The sequence below is a fragment of the Convolutriloba macropyga genome, chromosome 14 (assembly GCF_964194025.1).
Source record: "Convolutriloba macropyga chromosome 14, txConMacr16.3, whole genome shotgun sequence".
NCBI classification, from domain to species: domain Eukaryota; kingdom Metazoa; phylum Xenacoelomorpha; order Acoela; family Convolutidae; genus Convolutriloba; species Convolutriloba macropyga.
The window spans coordinates 32,411,175-32,432,934 of NC_134481.1; the positions used below are offsets into that span (position 1 = coordinate 32,411,175).

The window sequence follows — 21,760 nt, forward strand, 5'->3', positions numbered from 1 at the left end:
TGAAAATAAAACAATTTCTGTGAGACTTGTAGGCTGTTATGGGAACTTCTCAAAATGACCTGTCGACCTTGGACTTCACCAACAGCGCCTTAATACTAAGCATTGTTAAGTAATGTACTGTTAAAGTCCAATGTTCGCAAACAAAAGTCGTCGGTCTAAAGCAGAAGTCGAGGTTCGAAAACAAAAATCAAAGTTCAAGTAATGAATAAGTTTGCTCCAGCTCAAAAAACCTGTAGAATGTCAATGCTCAACTTCGAATCGTAAAAACGAGAGCACCTAATTAATACCCGATGGTGGGCTGAAGGCGGCTATTAATCATCAGAAAAGTACAAATTGACGTCAAATTGCCGGATGTGAACAAAAACCACAAGTGGGAATGCGAATTTTTGTTCAAACACCGTTTTGTCACTCTGCTTTAAAATTATAATTTAAATAATGAATCAAAGTAAAAATTTAAAATTGTAATTGCAACCGGACTCATTATCTTTTGTCTGAAAACTAATCTTTGCCTCACAAGAGTCAATCAAAATGCTAAAACTCTAACCCCTGTCGTAAACACTAAAAACAACCTTAAACAGTCCATACATTCTTTTGTTGGTCAAAATCTCGCTTTGACATGATTGAGAAAACTCACCCAATCACGCCCGAAAATCATGCTCTAAGTCAATCAAATTAGTCTATAAAACTTCAAGCATCAAATTCTCCAAGTTTATTTGTTTCAATTAAATTTGTTACTAAATTTGTTACTAGATGCATTGTGATTGTTTATAATTAAAAGAGAAATACGAAGAAAAATTACTTAAGTATAACACAAACATAACCGACAAAAGATACACAGATTACTCTCAAACGACGAACGATCTAGCATCAGCGGGCAATGATAAAAGTTTTGGGTAAAAATTGGGGATGGTGTGTCCAAAAGCTTCCTAAATTTCCTTCCATTAACTTCTACAGCGTCTCTTAAGAGCTTCGTTGAACCGTACTTTTAGAGCATCCTAAGATCAAAATAATAGCTTAAATTTTTACATGAGAGCAATTAGAAAGAGTTGTACACGCATGTAGGTTAAATACATTCATTGCGTTGCTGCTCAATCACATTTTTGTCAAAGTGTTCTCAAATTCTAACTCTTTGTCACATTTACAGTAACATGGCATTTTCGATTTCATTGCGGATCTTGGCGCTGTACTTTGCATTACTCATGCTTCTTAAGCAGCGCAAAAATTTGTTGTTAATATAGGCCCTTTGCAACACTGTGTAGGCCTGCCCAGCTTTGTCTCGTGTTTTTGTTGTGTAGTTGCACGGGAATGTTGGGTCGAAATTGGGAAAGATGCTTTTTAGTGATTCGTGTCTTTCTTGTAGAGCACTCTGAAAGACAATTAACATAGCTGGCAGAGTGCCAGAAAATAGCCGCAATAGCTTTGTAGATCCGCAGTCTAAAAAATACAGTAGAAAAGACAGACCAAAAAAATTAGTCTTTTCATTGAAGGCTGAGATGTTAAATTTTGATTAAAAATCTGTATAAGTTATTGCTGCCTCTATTAGCTGCTCTCAGACAACATTCACTTGTCCTTATCTCTTTGAAACAAAGTAAATAAAATTCAGGAGGTCATTTTTGAGAGTGAGGTAAGTCACATGTGACCAAAAATTTAATCACGCGATTGAACAAAAAACTCGCTCCACTAAGAGCAAAAAATGACGTCACGCACGCACTTCAGTTGAAATTACATCGCAAACAAACGAACAAAAAGCAGATTTGAAGTGGTTGTGACGTCTTATGGTCGTAACAAAAAACGCGAAATAAAGAACATAGCAGGACAAGTCCTGACGTACAATTCAAAGAATTTTCATTGGCTAAACAAAAGACTAGACCTAGAACGGACTATGAGTGAATAGGGAAAAACATTTCCAAAAAAATCAAATAAAAAACTAGAAAAAACAGAAAGTCAAAGTCAAAATGCCGCTTGTGAACACAAAACCACTGGCGAGAAAAAGAAAATTGGTTAAAATAAAAAAAAATCACTAGTTCTAGAATGAACTATGAATGGATTGGGAAAACCATTAAGAAAAAAATCCGACTAAAAAAATCGAAAAAACAGTAAAAGTCAGAGTGAACTTGCCGCATGTGAACAAAAAATCACTAGCGAGAAAGCAAAGTTTTGTTCAAACACCGTTTTGTCACTCTACTTTAAAATAAGATTGAAAAACTTTCACGCCATAAAACTACTCGCTTTTCTGCTCTACTTCCTGTTTCGGCGTGACCAAAATCACTACTCCAATTTGACTTTAAAAATCACGAAAAAGTGTGAACAGATCTTAAAAAAGGTCAATAATAGCCCCCGCTATCGCTGTGCGGATATTAATAAATATTGCTATTGCTGTATGGATACAGAACGGATCACTTTAGAATTTATCTACAGAGTAATGTATTAGATTTATAATAACTCCAGCCTCAAAATGCTGTACTTTTTATGAGAAAGAAAAGAAATTAACGTTTGAGAAAATAAAAAGAAAAAAGAGAATAAATTGACAAATTTTTGAAAAATGCTACTCCCTCAAACACTATGTCTCGTTTCCTGTCCACTTGTCCGTAAATCGACCGAAGACATTTAACCACCATCATTTAAACAAGCTTTGTGATTGAAAATCTTGAAATTTTAACGTTTTTCTGAGAAATACGAGAAAATCCCAATTCGTAAGCGGGGCACCATATAAATTGACTTTTTTTGCTTTTGTAAACATACCCGGCAGATTGCCGGAAAATAGCCGCCGTTGATTCCAATAAGCATGACTGGGATTGAACGAATAGAATATATTGAAAAAAAAAGATTTTTGTACAAAAATATTATTTAAGTCCGATTTATTTTGATGGCATTTCGTAGTTGAACATACTTCTGTTTCTTAGAGAGAGGCTACAGGGGCTACTATCAATAACAATCAGCATTAGAGAGAGGTAACTAATACTTATAGGACCGACGTTCAAATAGCGGGCATCTAAAATTGGGCTTTATGGGTTTATCCCGTTTCTATTTCTGACTTCAATTTTTTATACTGACTGTTCATTTTGAATTGCTTTGCAGAGCAACTGATGTTCAAAATCACTTTTAGCAGAATGAGAGAAGAGAGAAACTAGCCTAGAGAAGTCAAAAAGATTTCACGCAAAATGTTGAAAAGGCGGCAAAATGAGGTAAAGCGAAACATTTTTTTATTCGACGAAGTAAAAAAAAATAGGAGCGCTATAATAGCCGGCTGAGAAGATGAGGGCGGCTATTAAACATAAACTTACTAAAGTAGGACAAATTGTTCTCGAACGACAATGAGTTGCTGACTAGATAGTTTTTTGCTGGTGCAAAAAGGAATGCTGCGCAGCCGTCTTTTGTCTTCATAGACTGAATCATTAATCACTCGGCTACCAGTGCCTTGTAACATGCTATTATACAATCGCTTTTGTTTTTAGCAACAGGCTGGATTTCTAAATGACAGCAGTTTAAGTCACGTGTAAATCAACATGTCAACCGCGAAGAAATGACCAGCGAAGTTAAATCAAAATAATTTCCCAAAACAAGACGGTCAAGCAAACATTTGCGTAAGAGGACACCCGCCTTATCTCAATTGCTAACTTAATTCCAGAGCAATTAACAATCTGTAATAACCTTTTTGCTTCTGTAATTACCTCTCAAAAATTTGTATATTTTTCTGGACAATTACGTGACTCATCATGCTCCGAACACTATGTATTCGAGTATCTTTCCCAGGCTATGATATAAACGCAGAAAAATTCAGTCATTTAGTTTTAAAAATAGGATAAACGGAACAAAACAAACAAAATGACAGCCCCTCAGCGGCTTTATCGAAAAGGTTGAGCCACTTCAAACCAGTAACAAAAGCCATCAGAGAGCAAGAAATGACTTTTGAAACTGAAAAAACATAAAATTTGTCAAAACTCAAAAATGGTCAAAACTGAAAAATTTTACAAGTTGGGACCGAAATTTTGTACAGCCCCGAATTTTGGAAGGGAAAACCTGAGCAACCCGAAGTTATGGCTCACGGTTAGGTTTACCTCTACGCTATTCATGGACCCAACGAACGTTATCGCATCAGATCCAACAGGGTGGCTATTAGCACTTATATGGTGCAAAATTGGCATTTTTTGATATTTTGTTATTTATTCTTAAATTTTTGAAGTGGCATGTTTTATGATATTTTAGGTGATCATTAAAGATCAATTACCGAACATTTGAGAAATTTAGCGCCACCTAATAACTATCCGTGCTTATGTAAAAAAAAATTGTGCAGTAATTTGACATTTACTATGTAAACAATGACCTAAATCACCTACTTGATTAACCAATCAGAAACAAGTAGCGATGATGTAATAAATGATAAGTATTTGATTTTTTGCTTTACCAGAATTGTTTGAACAGTGAAACCGAATTCTACTTAGATCCACTAGAAGCTGTTATACAGAGCAGTTGGCTCTCAGATTAGACTAAAATTTGATTGTTCTGCAACTTTAGTTTTTTTTGCTAAGTTTTGCTAGATCTTAATAGTTTGCGAGTTTTAAGTTAGTTGAGCTTAGTTGATGAGAAGTTATCATCATTACTAACACTGGCTGAAGCTTTACGAAATTCATCACGAGATTTAACATAGATTATCACTAAGGATTTTCTTAACTTCAATCAACAAAATTAAATTTATAGTCCTTTAATACGTCCGAGCGACTTATAGTTTCGAAGAGATTGTTAGTCAATCGAACCCTATGAAGAACCAGACCTGTGTAAAACTCGAGAACCAGGCTGTGATATATCGGTTCCGCTGAGATTCTTGAGCCGCCGCAACATTGATCCGCCGACCCAGACAACAACACGAACAGCAACGAATCTTCGATTCAATCTGGTGGACCAGAACGAAATCCTCACGATGTCTGGAAAGAGCCCTAATATACATTGGAAAACGACTGACTACAAGATGTCAGGCCAATTCAGTAAGCCCGAAAATGAGCAAGCTGAATTGCTCAAAACGTTTGACGGACATCTAGCAGATGTGAAAAGTCATTTGGCTCAGAAGAAAACAGTGTCCGCAGAAAGAGCATATCAATGGTTCTTTGAGACTTACCATGTTTTGGAGAAAACCAAACAGCAACAGAGACAACTCCTGAAGCCAATGTACTTGGAAAATTTCGATGGCGACACCAAAAGAAATTTGAGCGGATAGAAGAAGACACAAATGGTTGGTTGAACAAATACCAAAACTTAGAAAAAGTGAAGGATATTGCTACGGCGTTCTTAACCAACGGAAAGACACTTTGCGGCTCTACACAAGGTTGGAAAACATGCGATTCAATTTATAGAGAAGCAGAGAAATTGGAAGAGGAGTTGGGATCAGATTTTTTAGACAACTCCGCAGGCAAGCTTTCAGCTGTAAACTGGAACAGCTAGTAAAGAAACTAGATTCAGATCAAGCAGCACTCAAACTAATCGTGAGATCAGATATTGCTACGGATTGGTTGACGAATTTAAGTGAGAATAAAGATGACCATAAAGGCATGCTGAAACAGTACCAGCAAACCGCAGAGAGTGGAAATCAAACATCATTGGTGTCATCCACATCGGCTGTTGACAAAGAACCAAACGAAACTGTAAATGATACAGGAATAGGAGCAATAGCAAACGCTGAAGAGATTGTCGAGTTCTCGTCCAGGCATTCTGCAACACATGGAAGCCAAAAAGAACCCAGTATTGACAGCTCACGATCACCGAGAAGACGACAGATTGACGAAATGGAGGTTGAAATCCTAAGATCTAAGAAAGAAACAGAGCAACAACTACGAAAGCGGCAGTTTGAGTTAGAGCAGGAGCGTGAGGAAGTGGGACTACGGCAACGAGAGGAACAACAAGAACAAGAATTACGTCTAAAGTTAAAACAACAAGAAGACGAGCTACATTTGCGTCAACATAAATGAGTGCTCGAAAACGGAAGAAAGAAATCTGAAGCCAACAAAGAGCAAAGAGGCATAGAAATTGAACTAAAAATACGGAGAGACATTGTCACGGGTAGACGACATAGAATGTGTTGGATCAAGACGTTATCTAGAAAGAACTGCAGGCTGGGCAAATTCAGTGGCCCAACAGTCTGGCCCTAAACGACCGCTATCTCCTAATGTTATGATCAACCCTCCTAAGAATGTCACACAGTACAAAGATGACAAAGCGCCCACCCAAAAACTACCCCGTTGTTCCAGCCGGGCTCGGAACTTTTCTCAACGCAACTACAAGATTCGAGTATTCTCAAGAAACCTGAAATCCCTAAATCAATTAGGGTGACAGAACCACAGACGCTGTTGCCCAATACAACATTCCAGCAACAAGGACGTTCAGCTTTCCAATTATATTGATGCAACGCATCGATGGAAAGCCAAAACCAAACAATAGTGAGCCAAGCTACCCCACAAGTAATTTACCAACCGAGTGGTGACCCAAGAAGATTATCAAAACTCAAGTTAACGGAAATCTCAGGAGAGCCGCTGCAGTGGCTCGAGTGTGCAGAACTTTTCGATGTGATTGTGCATCAAAAGCGGCTAAACGATACTGAGAAGTTGCAGTTTCTGAAGAGTATCGGAGGGAGTTCTGACTTCAGCAACCATAAAACTTTCCTTTCAGGTTAAAAAAAACAGTGGCTACGACACCTACAGGATCATCGACTACTAGCAGCTAACTTGATTGTTTTCAAAGACTGGTTAGAATCCACTGCTCTCATACATGAAGACTTGTTAGTCCACACAAACCCTAAGTTCCAAAACCGTGAGAAACCAAAAACAAGTACTTTCGAATCCAACGATGATTCTACCAAAAAAAATTCAGAATGCCCATTCAAAGATGATCATCACGTCATTTGGGTTTGTGAGACATTCAAATCAATGAAGCTGAACGAACGACGAGATCATGTTCAGATTTCCAGACTGTGTTTCAATTGCTTGAAACCTGGCCATCAGTTGAAGGATTGCAGAAGTAGAACCGAAGCGTGCCCAATTGCGGACGACAACACTACAAGCTTTTGCACAGCAACTTCTCAAAGAAGAAGGCTAAAACAGGCGCCTCAGGTGCTACGAAAGCAATAGCAACAAACATCGCACAAGGAGGACTCCCTGTAGTGCAGTTTAAGCTAGTGAATGGGGATCTACGCCTGAGCCTGCTGTCAATGTGTGATACAGGATCCTCAATCTCATTCGTGGGCAAGTCAATTGTATCTGCAATGCACTTGCAAGGCCGAAAAGCGTCTCTGTCAGTAGCTGGCCTCCACGGATCACAAAATGTCAAGACTGAAAAAGTTCCGATAGCGGTTTCATAACATAAGAGGTCTCGACTATTGACAACAGTGCAATTCTATGTCATTGAAGAACTGAAATAGGGTGACCAGACTGTAGATCCGTAAGTGTTGAAAGATCGCTACCCACATCCAAAGAACTTGCCAAATCAGAGCTACAATCTAAGCGAAGTTCAATGAATTTTCGGAGAAAACTGCTGCGACATCCATCACCCATTAGAATTCCAAAACTGCACCGTAGACGGTGAAAACAAAAATAGGCCGGGCCTTAAGTGGTCCCCTGCCAACCTCAGTATCAGAGGACAGGTCAGCAAGGCAGTTGTGTAAATGGTAGGACATCGAATGCTACTCCTCAAACTGTGAGGTCACCGGTCATTCGAAAAACGAACAGAGAGCAATCAAAACATAGGAGCAAACAACTCGATTCACCGGTGAAAGATACGAAGTTGGACTTCGATGGCGAGAAGAGGAAGTGAAGTTACCATGTAACTCCTACTCGGCTATGGGGCAAGTCAAGTCCTTAAAACGACGCCTACAGAAGAATATTACGTTACAAAAGCGTCATTAGGAGATCATTGACACTGACACCAAAGCCGGTTATGTCCGCAAAGTCCAACAGGTTCAGTTGAACGAAACCAGAGACAAGTTTCAATGGTACTTGTCACATCGTCCTGTCAAGAAAATGGTGCTACGCAACAGCAAAGTAGCAAAGTGGATTCCTGAACGAAAAACTTCTTTTTGAACCAGATTTGTTGCAGAGTCTGATCGGAATTGTTTTTTGCTTCAGAGAACACCAAAAAGAACTTCCAGCCGACATGGAAGCGATGCTGTCCCAAGTGATGACAACCGATGCTTACGATTTCTCTGGCGAGAAGATCCAGAGCATATAATAGAAGTCTACGAGTATGCACGACACGTTTTTGGGGCTAAAAATTTGCCGACGTGTGCAAATTACGCTTTGCATGAAGTGGCGAAAGATAACGCGACAGGCGAAGAAAATCTTGTCAAAGCTGTCCAGCGAAACTTCTAGTTGGACGATTTCCTCAAGTCATTCAGAACACCCCCAAAGGCGATTGAAATCTACCAGGAAACCAGAGACATCCTTAGTAAAGGGGGATTCAATTTGACGAAATGAATAGCAAGTGACGAAGAAGTCAAGTCACAAATTCCAGAGGCAGACAGATCAACAAAAAATGTGAAAACTTTCGGGACCATGCTAAAACCGTCATCAATTCTTGGACCGAACTGGAATGTAGACACAAACAATCTTACAGTCTGTCGTGGAACTGAGCAAGACGTTCCAGCAAGAATAACTCAGAGAATTGTCCTACCCTTTGTCTCAGCAGGATTCGACCCACTTGGGATATGCTCACCCTTCACGATAAGAATGCGGTTTCTACTCAAAAGTATTTGAGCAGAAACGGGCCAAGCATGGGACAAAGAGTTGTCAGCAGAATACTCAAAACTATTCAGTGATTGGAGCTCTGAGTTGAAAGTTGATAGAAAAAAGACGATGTCAATAAATCGATTTTATTTTGAAAACGCATATACAAACTTGAGACTACACATTTTTAGAGACACGTTTGATGAAGTAATGTGCACCGTAGAATATCTGTTGAAACTCACCTATGTGACAGGAAAACGCCATGTAGCACCAATCCGACACACGACAATTCCGAAGTTAGAACTTCAAACCGCAGTATACGGAGTTCGTCTAAGAAGGCAGATATTGCAAGAACATGATGTCAGAATTGACAAAGTTTATTATTCGACCAATTCATCAACAGTCTTACAGTGATTACAGTCAGCTAACAAGAAACGACAAGTGTTTGTTGCCAACAGGGCTGCAGAAACACTGAAAAACTGTTCCATGCTCAATGGAGTCATGTCGAAGGCATCAAAAGCCCAGCAGATTTTGGCACGAGAGGGATGTCCATCGAAGGCCTTAAGGTGTCCGGGTGGTTAAACAGGCCGGCATGGCTCCATTCAGATAAAGAAAAGTGGCCGAAGCCGTAGTGGCATGGGAAAGAAATTGAAACTGAGCAAGCTACCAGTACTGTAGCCACTGAAACTGAACTAGACCGACTAATCGATTGGAAACAATACAGTAGCTTCAACCAAATTAGAAACCTCATTATCTACTGCATGAGGCTCACGACGAAGCAGAAGGCCCCTCAGAGCAGACACAATTCATCAAGCAGATTAAATACTGTTTAAATTGTTCAAAACGGAAGCATCCCGAATGTTTCAAAGTCGATGACAAATGGCAAAGAAATCTAAGAAACATTGAATATTGCCAAATTGTCACCCTTCATAGAAGATGACGGAACAATTTGAGTGAAAGGTCGACTGAAACATCTGCGACTCGATTTCAATGCAAAACAACCAATACTGTTGACAGCAAAACATCGAGTCGTTCAACTTCTGTTAGAGAAAGCGCATCGAGACAACCTACATCAGGGCACAGAATATGAAACGAACATGCTTCAACAACAGTACTGGATCATTGGACTGAGAAATGCATTAAGGAAAATTAAGTCCAGATGTAACAAATGCAGACACAGAAATGCCAACCCAATTCATCCACCGATGGCGGATCTACCCCGAGAACAACTTGATGTGTTCCCATTCACTCATACCGACGTCGGGTACTTCGGACACTTCGAAGTCAAGTTCCTACAACGTAACATGAAAAGTTGGTGCTGCCTCTTCATTTGCTTGACAACCAGAGCAGTAGACATCAAAGTTACGCAGTCATTGGACACCGAGTCATGTCTAGCTGCAGTGATAAGGTTCATTGCAAGACGTGGCTATCCGATCACCACCATCAGTGACATTGGAACGAACTTCGTTGGAGCAGCCAATGAGCTGAAAGCTTTCTTGAACGAGTGGGACAAAGTTAAGATAGAGAGTGACTTAGCACAGAAAAAAATTGTTTGGAAATTCAATCCACCCTGGAGCCACAAATTTTGGTGGAATCTAGGAAAGACTGGTCCAAAGTTGCAAGAAAGCCATGATTGAAATCTTGGACAACCGAAGCATAACCGACAACGTACTTAGCACAACAATGTGTCTTGTAGAGCAAACACTCAACGCAAGACCCCTGACAGCGGTAATTGATGACCCTGAAGACCTGACAGCACTTACAACAAATCTTTTCTTGCTAGGACAAGAGAACGCGACTGCACCATTCACGCCATCCAGTGAGCGCTAGCATAACTTGAGAAAATCATTCAAAACGGCTCATGCGTATGCCGACATGATCTGGAAACGATGGACTCGCGAATATCTTCCACAATAGAACCAAAGATCGAAGTGGTCAAAAGAACATGTGCAAAACCTGAAAGAAGGCGTACTTGTTTGGCTAGTAGATGACTCTCTGAAACGCTGTGAGTACCAACTGGGACGAATCATTGAGATCTTTACTGGCAACAACGGTGTTGTGAGATCAGCTAGAGTCAAAATGGCACATGGAGAGCTAAACCGGCCAGTCGTGAAGTTGGCGCCATTATTCTATGTCGAGAACGAAAACAGGACCAGCGATGTTGGCGCCACTTCACATTAGGGCTGGCGCCACTTCGATTCAGCAACAAAAGCCATCACACAGCACGAAATTACTTTTGAAACTGAAAAAAATTAGAATTTGTCAAAACTGAAAAATGGTCAGAACTGCTTTTACAAGTTGGGACCGAAATTTTGTACACCGCCCCGATTTTTGGAAGGGAAAACCTGAAAAACCCGAGGTTATGGCGCACGGTTAGGTTTACCTCTACGCTATTCATGGACCCAACGATCATTATGGCATCAGATCCACCAGGGTGGCTATTGACACTTATATGGTGCAAAATTGGCATTTTTTGATATTTTGTTACTTATTCTTAAATTTTTGAAGTTGCATATTTTATGATATTTTAGGTTACCATTAAAAGTCAAATACCGCACGTTCGAGGCATTTTGAGCCATCTAATAACCATCCGTGCTTATGTCAATAAAAATAAATTTTGCAGTAATTTGACATTTACTATGTAAACAATGACAATCAGAAACAAGTAGCAATGATGTTAACATAGCCGGCAGATTGCCGGAATAGCTGAGAAAGAATACACCCGCGGGCCATATAATAGATATAGAAACAAATACAGATCTAAATTGAAAACAAAATCGACGCCGCTCAAAAAACTAGGCTAAAAAACATTCAGCGATAAATAAATTGATAAAGCTTGTTAAAATTCATTCCACGGAAGCCTCTTATTAGGGATCTTTACTGCGCATATGAGTTGATTTGACCTTAAACAAATTCAAATTGAACTTAAGTTTTAAAGTGCAAAAGTCATTTTTTTGAGTGAGGTAAGTTACGTATGATCAAAATCTAATCACGCAAATAACCTAAAAACTTTCACTGAAGCGAGTGAGAAATGACGTCACGCGCGCAAATGCCGTTAGTGAGAGGAAGAAGTCATTCAAAAAATTTGACCTTTTCAGCTTTGCTGTTTGAACAAATGTAAAAAGAAAAAAGAGCGTCAGACGACGAAAGAAAGAAAAACCAAGAGCACCGCAATATAGCTACGCTCAGCTTACAGCTTCGCAACTATAAACATACCCGGCAGATTGCCGGAAAATAGCCGCCGTTGATTCCAATAAGCATGATTGGGATTGAAATAACAGAAGATATTGAAAAAGAAAGATTTTTGTACAAAAACATTTTTTTAAGTCCGATTTATTTTGAAGGCATTTCGTAGTTGAACATACTTCTGTTTCTTAGAGAGAGGCTACAGGGGCTCCTATCAATAACAATAAGCCTTAGAGATGGTAAATAAGACTTATAGGAACGACGTTCAATTAGCGGGCATCTAAAATTGGGCTTTATGGGTTTATCCCGTTTCTACTTCTGACTTCAATTTTTTATACTGACCCTGTTCATTTTGAATTGCTTTGCTGCGCAACTGATGTTCAAAATCACTTTTAGCAGAATGAGAGAAGAGAGAAACTAGCCTAGAGAAGTCAAAAAGATTTCACGCAAAATGTTGAAAAGGCGGCAAAATGAGGTAAAGCGAAACATTTTTTTATTCGACGAAGTAAAAAAAAAAAAATAGGAGCGCTATAATAGCCGGCTGAATAGATGAGGGCGGCTATTAATAAAAGATAACTATTTGGTTTTTTGTTTGAACAGAATTGTTTGAATAGTGGAACTGAATTGTACTGAGAACCATTAGAACTTGTTATACAGAACAGTTGGCTCTCAGATTAGACTAAAATTTGAATCTTCTGCAACTTTAGTTTTTTTTTGCTGAGTTTTGCTATATCTTAAGAGCTTGCGAGTTTCAAGTTAGTTGAGCTTAGTTGACGAGAAGTTAGCATCTTTACTAACACTGGCTGAAGCCTTACAAACTTTAGCACGAGATTGAACATAGATTATCACTAAAGATTTTCTTTACTTCAATGAACAAAATTAAAGTTATAGTCCTTTAATACGTCCGAGCGACTTATAGTTTCGAAGAGATTGTTAGTCAATCGAACCCTGTGTAGAACCAGGCCTGTGTAAAACTCGAGAACCAGGCTGTGATATATCGGTTCCAATGAGATTATTGAGCAGCCGCAACAGAAGTGTTCAGTAATAGAATAGAAGAGCATTGCAAAATGGCTAAATGCTTTTGGGTCTTACCAATTTATTCCGATCTCGATAAGTCACAAAATCTGTGTCAGACAAAAAATCCGTTCCACGAAGATTTGCATAAAAGATGACGAACTTGGCGAAAAAAATTATGTAAATTTTTTTGAGAGCAGTTAATCAAATCTTTGCAAGATTCAGTGATGTAGACAACGAATCAAAAGAATAAGAATTAGCCTAAGTTCTGTCAAAGTTCCGAGGAATTAGATGAAAACCAAAAGTCACATTAGATCAAGCAAAAAATCAGCCGAGCACGAAATCGCATAAACAAGACCACGGGACCAATATAAATGCTACAAACTTTGTTTGAGGACAATTAAAAATTGCTAAAAAAAGACCAGTGGGACCAATATGATTGTCAAACACAAACAGTTGAAGAAATTTGAAGAAAAAGGCCCACAAAACTCTGAGAATATTTTTAAAACTTTAACATACACATTGTAGTAGCCATTTTTGAAATTAATGGTGTTTGACAACAGACTACTGAACAGAGACAAAGTAGATTTTTGACACAGATTTCAAAAATAATCCTTTTCAAATCTCGATGCCCCGCAAAGAATTGTCATCTTATATTTCAATATTGTATATCCACTCACTATAAATGCAGATGCCTCCTGATCTAGGGGTCGCAAGTAGTGAGCTAATAGTGCCTCGAACACGTGAACTACGTGCACTTTGTCCTGGAACGTCAGAGGGATGCTCAGGTTGATCAACTTCAGGGCGTTTGGGATGCGCATTTGAAGGGGTCCCTTCACGTGGGCCACGAAGTTACTGCAAACAGAAACATACCCGACTGATTACCAGATAACCCCAATTAGTATTGAAAAAAAAAGAAACAGTAACGAAAATTGATTTTTGTACCAATTTTTTCTTCAAAAGTACGAACTCTTTTATTTCAATACATATTCTTGTTCCTTAAGGAGAGGATGCAGGTGTAGTATCAATACCAATGAGCATTACAGATGGTACCTAAGACTTCGCTTAAGCTTTACTAAGATTATAAGTAGCGAGCATCTAAAATTGGGCTTTATGGGTTTATCCCGTTTCTATTTTCGATTTCGTTCATTTTGGACTCCTTTGACGAGCAACTGCTGTTTAAAGGCACCTTGAGTAGAATGAGCGAAAAAAACTAGCCAGGAGAAGTCAAAACGATTTCATGCAAAGTCAAAAGCGAAGAAATGAGGTAAAACGAAACAAATTTTTTATTCGAGTAAGTCAAAACCTTAGCAGGACAAGTTCTGAAGTACAGTCTAAAGAATTGAAAGAAAAACTTCAAACCACTTTAACCTCACCCAGCAGACAAATTGAGCAATGCCAGCCAAAGAGACATATTTAATTCTTAATCGCATTATATTTTACAGCGTCAGTGTCAAAAATATCTTTATTAATCCGTTTACTTAACAATAAACAAGATAGAATAAATCTGATAAACCTTTTAAATACAAATGAAATGAGAACTGCTATCACTGAAACACCGTGACATGACTACAAGAAAAAACAACCAAAAACCTGCCAAACTAAAAAAATCGTTATTTTTTTGAAAACAAGTCAAAGACATAAAATTAACTGCGATGAGCTCCAGCCAACAATTGGACTAATTTTTTTCTGAGTAGCAATTGTTGAGACCTGAAATTAATGGGACTATAAAGTAAGACAACAAAATAGACAAGAAATACAGAATGCAGGGAAAACTAAAAAATGTGGAATCTTTTTTGAGACAAATAGTGTCAAAGTTATTTAAAATCACTAGCTAACAAATTGAAGACAAAGAGATAAATAACAGTTTCAAAAAACCTCAAGATGCGTTTCCTGATGTCCTACCTGGGAACCTATTTTTTGAATAGTTTTCAAGGTAATGGAAACCATTGGCATTGAACGGACCCGAATAATTTGATCTACTTATGCCTCAATAGTAACTAATGAGAGGAGCTGTCATTTAAGACATTATGTGGAAAAAAATACTGCTGGAAGAAGAACTACATTATTTATTTAGACTACAGTTTCAGTAAGAAAAACATAGCCGGCAGACTGCCGGAAAATAGCTGCGATAGAAGCTTGTGGTTTCCATTGGAATTGAAACAACTAAAGAAATAAAATAGACAGATCGACCAGCAGTCCTTTAATAGACCACTGGAATTTTTGGGTTAGAATCGGACTGTCATTTTTTATGACACATACGGTCTATAAGGAAAAAACACTAACGGAGCTTTTTCAAAATTGATATTAAAAATCAAAATTTCAACACTCAGGAGTTAGGGCATATACGTTTCGTACTACTTATATGCACATTATTGATCTTTAACTAGTAAAAATTCGTAAAATTTAAAGTTCCATAAGTGAGTTCTGAGGTCATTTTTTGAGTGAGGTAAGTCACACAATTGAACTAAAAGCAGAAATGACGTCATGCACACAAATTTTAACTGCAAAGCAGTAGAAGTCACTGAAGTATTTGAAAAAGACAATTCCAATAAGTCAGGTCGTAAGAATGATCGATGAAGACGACGAATTAAAAAACATAGCCGGTAGAATACCGGAAACGATTCGAATCGTCGTGCAAAATAATCTCTGCCCTGACTTGGACAAAATCAGAATATCGAAAAAAAAACACTCTAGAAATAACCAAAAGAGTAGACCAATATTACAAAAAGCGTTAAAATTTTTTCAGTTCAGGGGTGTGGGAAGGTGCTGGTGGTGGTGGGAGGGGGGGCGGGGGTTGGTAGGTGGTGGTGGGGGGTGTAGGTAGGTGGGGTGGGGGTAGGTACGTTGCGGGGGTTGGGGTTAGGTAGGAACGTGTGGGGAGGGGGGGGGGGGGGGGTAGGTAGGTTGGGGGGGAGGGGTAGGTACATTGGGGGGGGGGGGGTTAGGTACGTGGGGAGTAGCATTAGTTTTTTGGGGGCGGGGTTGGTAGTTAAATGGGATCAAATTTTCTCAAATTGACCTCTTCACATTGAATTACAAGCTATTACCACTTGCTATACATTACAAATTAAGCTATTGTTAAAGTCCAATGTTCGAAAACAGAAGTCAACAATCAAAAACGGAGGTAAAAGCTCGAATAGAAATAAGTCAAAATTCAAGTCATGAACAAACTTGGTTTCTGCTAAAAACAAAAAACTTGTAGAATCTCAATACTCCTTTTCGAGTCGTAAAAACCACTATGCCCCAATAATAGTTGCTATCGCTTCGCCGCTATTAATAAAAAACTGTCCAAAAAAATGTGTCTTCTTTTTAATATTTAGTGAGTTTTTGTATTCTGATTACAAAATTGTATAACTTCTGACAGCTTCTATTAGGTGCTCTCAAATATTCGTCAGTTAGAGTCTCACCTTGTCTATTTAATGCAGCAGTACTTATCACGAGGAAGGGCATTTTTGAGAGTGAGATGAGTCATGTGTTACAAAACCTAAACATAATCGACTAACGCCAAGCGAATTGCTCAAAAACAACTGGCGAGCTAGCTTGTTTAGGGGTGCAACAATATGCAAGTATGGGGATTGGGGGAAGGGTAGAATGGGGTGGCTGAAGGCGGAGGAGGTTCAAACACTAAGAACCACCCTTCGCCACAATGAATTTTTGTCTCCAAAAGAGTTTTAGTGAATCGCATACTTAGAGACTAGTCAACCGAAAGGCAGTAAGAGACCCTTCCGCGCGTTACCTGTTTATCCTATTTTTGAGGGGAAAAATGGAAGGGATCAGGCGGAGAGCCAGTGAAACGAAAAGTTGCATAAGAAGAAAACAGGACTAATAAAATCAGCAGATATTTCGTGTGAGGGCTATTAATTACTCAAATGAGAAAAAAATTTGATCCATTTAGAGCGAAGAACAACCTCACGCGTGCAATTGGGTCAAAATTGCGTAAATGGATGAACAGAAAGCAGATTTGAAATGGCCATGGCCTCATACAGTTGTAATGAGTACTTTGACGACACAATGAAAACCCCAAACTGATGCTATTAACAGCCCAAGCTATCGTTCTCTGGTTGATAAAAAGCGGACTGAAGTTAAAAATTTTCTCTCTTTAGTGACAACATATAGTGTCAAGATCATGCCAAACATTAGCCGCCCATATATGGATTCAGTCAATTGCAATTAGATACATTCAAAAGACATGCGTAAAACAAAAATATAGCCCGTAGATTGCCGGAAAATAGCAGCCGTTGACGCGCTTGACTGACATCGGAATTGAAACAGAAAAAGAGAAAAAGCAAAGATAAAAATTGGCCGACTTTTTTTCCTAAGCTTCAAAAAAGTGCGCTGATTTAGTGTGCAGTTTCAAGTAGATTCTAAAATAAAACATAATTCAGCTAAACTGAAAATTATTTAGTTTAACAATGATGTCAGTTAGCAATCGCTCTAACGAACTTTGATAACCTAATGCACTATGGCTTAATGACCAGGTTTTATCGGTTTATCCTGTTTTTTTTATTTGCTCTTTTGACGTTGATTGTATTTGTTACATTGCCTAATTCAATGCCTGAAAAAATTTAAAACTCATTTAGTTGAAACAGTAATTGAGGCAAGTCAGAAGTCAAAATCGTGACTTAGATAAACAAAAAACGTGATCAAAAAGTAAAGCGAATTTAAAAAACATAGCAAGTTATGTCCTGCAATACAATCCAAAGAAATGAATGAAGAACTTAGAAGTATTGTACCTGACGAGCAGATCAATTGAACAATGCCAGCCAAAACACAAAAAAATCATCGCAAAAACTTGAGAAACTGAAACAATCAAACAGACTAAACAAAAATATACTCCTTGCTAAAACTCTAGAAGCTTTTACCCCGCACGCAAAATTTGATTCCTTTAAACAAACCTATTTCAAAATCACATTTTATATCTGAAATCTGTCCAGTATTATATCTGCAAGACCTGAAAAAAATCATTGGCCCTTGAAGATCGAGTAACTCGAAAATGAGAGAAAACTAAATAAAAATTGAACTCAATGGCAAATTTTAATTAAATGTTGCCAAAAATTGTGATGACAATATTAACAGAACCATTTCTGTTTCTCTAGAGGATATCAAGTAACCCACTCCCAAGCCTTAAAAAGATCATTGGCTGATAAAGATCAATAAACTAGGTAATTGACAATTTTTTTTAAAAAAAGTCAAGTTTTATCAAAAACAGAACTTTGCTCTATTAAAATGTTAAAAGGAGCATTCCATTGCCCCTAGCAAATATGTAATAACATACTATCAATCCCTGGAGGAGGTTACCTGGCTACTGAGGCAAAAAACTGAATAGAAGATATAATAAATTATTGGAAACATTTCCATTGACACTAACAAACACGCAGTGATTTTTTTTATCGGACCGTGGAATAGATTTTCTGGCCCTTGAAGCTGCACAAAAATCAAAAATTGACAAAAAAATTAGGGAAACTTGAAAAAAATAGCAGATTTCATCAAAAAAACGCTAAATTTCGAGACATTAAGACGTTGAAAACCATTCCATTGTTAATGGAAACAATGCAATGCCGTATTATCAGACATTAAATGAGATTACCTGGCCTCTGAGGCTGGAAAAAACTAGAAAAAATTGACAAAAATTGACAAAGAAATGGCGAAAATTAGTATCATTTTGGGTGTTTGTGTTTATAGTACCAAAACATATAGCTCATAAAATGATCATAGCAAGTAACTTTGTCTCGCAAAAGATCTTCAACTTTTAAAAACTTCAATCTAAAACTAATCAAATAAAAAACTCTAAAAAAAACTTTAAAATTTTTTAAAAAATTGCACCATTTTGAGCTGAAAAATCCTAAAACTCCTTAATTTAGGGCCATTCCAGCAGCTACCAGCAATCTAAGCAACTCTAATGAAACTTAATGGCCTCTTTTATCTGTTTATCCTGTTTTGAAAGATAATTGAAAATGTGTGAACAAATCTTCAAAAAAGACAGCGCCCCGATACAATTTAAATTCTTTGATTCATAAAAAAGGAGAGCACCTAAATAATAGCCGCTGAGAGGCGGATGGCGGCTATTAAAAAGCAGTCAAGAGGGAAAACAAAAATTGTGAACATAACCAACTTACATTGGGCAAATTGCTCTCAAAGGATTGGCGGGGGGTTGGTTTTGTCAGTAGCTATAGCTGCGGCTTATGGATACTAGCTTAAGCTTAATATAGAGGTGGTGGGAAAGAGGGAGCTGAGTTCGGTCGGGAATGCGGGTTGAATGAGGTGAAGGAGGTTGGACGGGGAGAGCGGCGGAGCAGAGTGGTTGTGTTTGTTCGTGATGGGTGGTTGGTGGCGGAAGGTGGGTGGTTAGGAACAACCTTTCACACCATGACTTTATCTCTCTTCAACAGTTTCTGTGAATCGCATGCCTAGAGACTAGTAAGGCGTCAGCTTTGCGAGCTTTACGTTTTTATCCCGTTTTTGAGGAAAGTTAAAAGCGTCAGACGACAAATTTTTCCTGCGAAATATTGCATTAAAATACCGCAGGTCTATTATAATTGCCACATATTTCGTTTGAGAGCAATCAAAAACATAAATCCTTCCGTGAATTTTAAGACAATTATGAAGACAAACTCAATGTGCAAATTTTTAATTAACAGAATCAATAACAGTTGAATTGTTCGTCAGAGATCAATAAGTCATCTGTGGGAATTATACACAACCATAACGTCCTTCTCCAAGATGAAACGGGAGATTTTCATGCCGTTTTGTGTTTGTTTCAGAAGTTTTTACCTCGATGCTTTAGAAATATTCTTGAGTAGAGATTTAGAGGTCGTATGAAAACTGATGGTCTACTAAATCATTAGAGATTTCAGCACGGGAAGTTTCGTTTCGGTGGGGTACCTTAAATCTGAGTGATTTATGAATTGGCATCCTTTTGGGTCACTGTTCTGCCAGTGTCCTAAGAACAGTTCATAGTCATCTTCGGTGACCCCAATCTGCTCCTGGTCGTCTGCAAGGTCGAAGTACTTGAGGAGCACAGCCACATACATGTTGACGATGATTAGAAACACAATGAGGAGGAAAGTGACAAAGAAGACATATGCGACCCCGTTTGAAGTGCACCTCTTGCCCTCTAATCACAACACCACATATTTTGAATTTCTATTTCTGTTGACAAAGATCAAAACTTATTTATCATGTTCTCTTAGTCATAAAGAAATCAGATCAGAAGGAGTTTTTTATCAGAGAGAAAAAAATCAAATCCCAACATCATACGATCATATCATACGATCTCATAATAGTATTTATGATTAATTCAGTAGCCAGCTGCAATGAAAACTAATCGGGCAAAATAAAGATATGATATGACAAAAAATATTAATTAAGCAATAATGAATCAGTTGAAAAAAAATCTAAATGCGTTAATTCATAACTGTGATGCACTTAGTTCGGTCATGCTGCCGTTACATAATATATAGTAGCAAAATTCTAGATATATTTCCATTTGGTATGCATAAGAGGAATGTCTTCCCAGGTTGAGGTGTGCGCTTGAAATCCTCCTGGTCCAGACCATTTCGAGCGCACACCTGACCTTTTCTGCTCGAAAGTACAGGGTCTGGAAGGTGGAACGAGTACACTTGAGTCTGCTCATAGTCTGTAAGGAAATATATTGAAAGAAAGCGGAATCAGTCTATAGTTCTGAACTGCCTTACAATTAAAACCGATTTGATCCTGGTTCTTTGAACGTAATAAAAAGGAAAACTTCCAAACGAAACTCATTTTTATTCAAAATTAAAGTAGAATGCTTTGAAACGTTGAAACTTTGGCGAAGGTTGAATGTGGCAGAACAAAAAACTATAACCGACTAATGTCGGGCAAGTTGCTCTACGGCGAGTGGTTAGCTCCGGTAGTAGCCATTTTGTGGTTTCGAGAAAAGCCCTTCAGGTCATAGCATTGGGGAAGGGGAGAGAGACCAATCTTCGCAACTTGAAATTGTCTCCTCGAAATGGATTGGGCGAATCGGATACTTAGAGACTAGTAAGGGGCAAGGCTCTAAGAGAGCTGCTCGGCCGCTTAATGCCTTCCGAGCCTTACCTGTTTATCCCGTTTTTGAGGACGAAAAGTCGAATAGGTCAGACAAAAAATAGGTCAAGCGAAAAATCGCATTAAGATAGATGACAGGAATAATATAATTGCGACAAATTTTGTTTGAGAACAATTAATTAAATTGAAAGACGACCACTTACTTGTACAGATGTTCTCATAGCTAGGGGAAGCTAAAACGAAATTTGTTTAAAACTTGCAAAAATGTTTTCTGTTCGGGTGTAACCCTTACTTAAAACCGAGGCCGCAATTATATGAGCAAGCCGCTACCGATGCAATGTTTTTTATGTCCAGACATTCATTGTCTTTCATATCCCAACTTACATGCGTCCATTTTCAAACTTCCATGTGTTTTTCTATGCTTCCGGTCTATGTAATTTCAAGCGCATGACACCCCCTCATTCTTTCATCTTCGGACTTGACATAGTTTCCGTCCCAGACTGCAGCCTCAGACACAGACTACATGACAAACAGTGAACAAAACGGGAACAAAAACCAGAATTTCTAAATTTTAGAGCACCGATCTATGGTGTGCGTTAACACAGAGCTTCATTTCATAATATTACACTACCGATGCCATTAACACTGATTGGATAGAATTTCGCAAGCGATGATTTGGCAACACAAACAAAAGATTGACCTAATATACAATTTTTTTCACCTATGAAGATTATCTCGTGGAAAATTAGCGAGCCGTAATTTTTTTTGTTTGAAGAAGTGACAGTGGCTGATTTAATTTTCGTTGAAATAGGCAACTTTTTCTGCCA

The 21,760-nt window shown here is 38.3% G+C and overlaps 1 protein-coding gene across 1 annotated transcript in view; it reads right to left on the bottom strand.

Annotated features, from left to right (window-relative positions):
- Positions 1 to 755: 755 nt before the first annotated feature.
- The window catches only part of LOC142353561 (sodium channel protein 1 brain-like), a 111,620-nt gene continuing 90,615 nt past the window's right edge, over positions 756 to 21,760 (bottom strand). Inside the window, exons 13-16 of the mRNA XM_075405825.1 lie at positions 21,137 to 21,166; positions 19,791 to 20,022; positions 13,586 to 13,760; positions 756 to 1,366 (exon numbers count right to left, since the gene is read on the bottom strand). Coding sequence (XP_075261940.1) covers positions 1,139 to 1,366; positions 13,586 to 13,760; positions 19,791 to 20,022; positions 21,137 to 21,166 — 665 coding nt within the window. The 3' untranslated portion in view covers positions 756 to 1,138. The remainder of the gene's footprint in view (positions 1,367 to 13,585; positions 13,761 to 19,790; positions 20,023 to 21,136; positions 21,167 to 21,760) is intronic.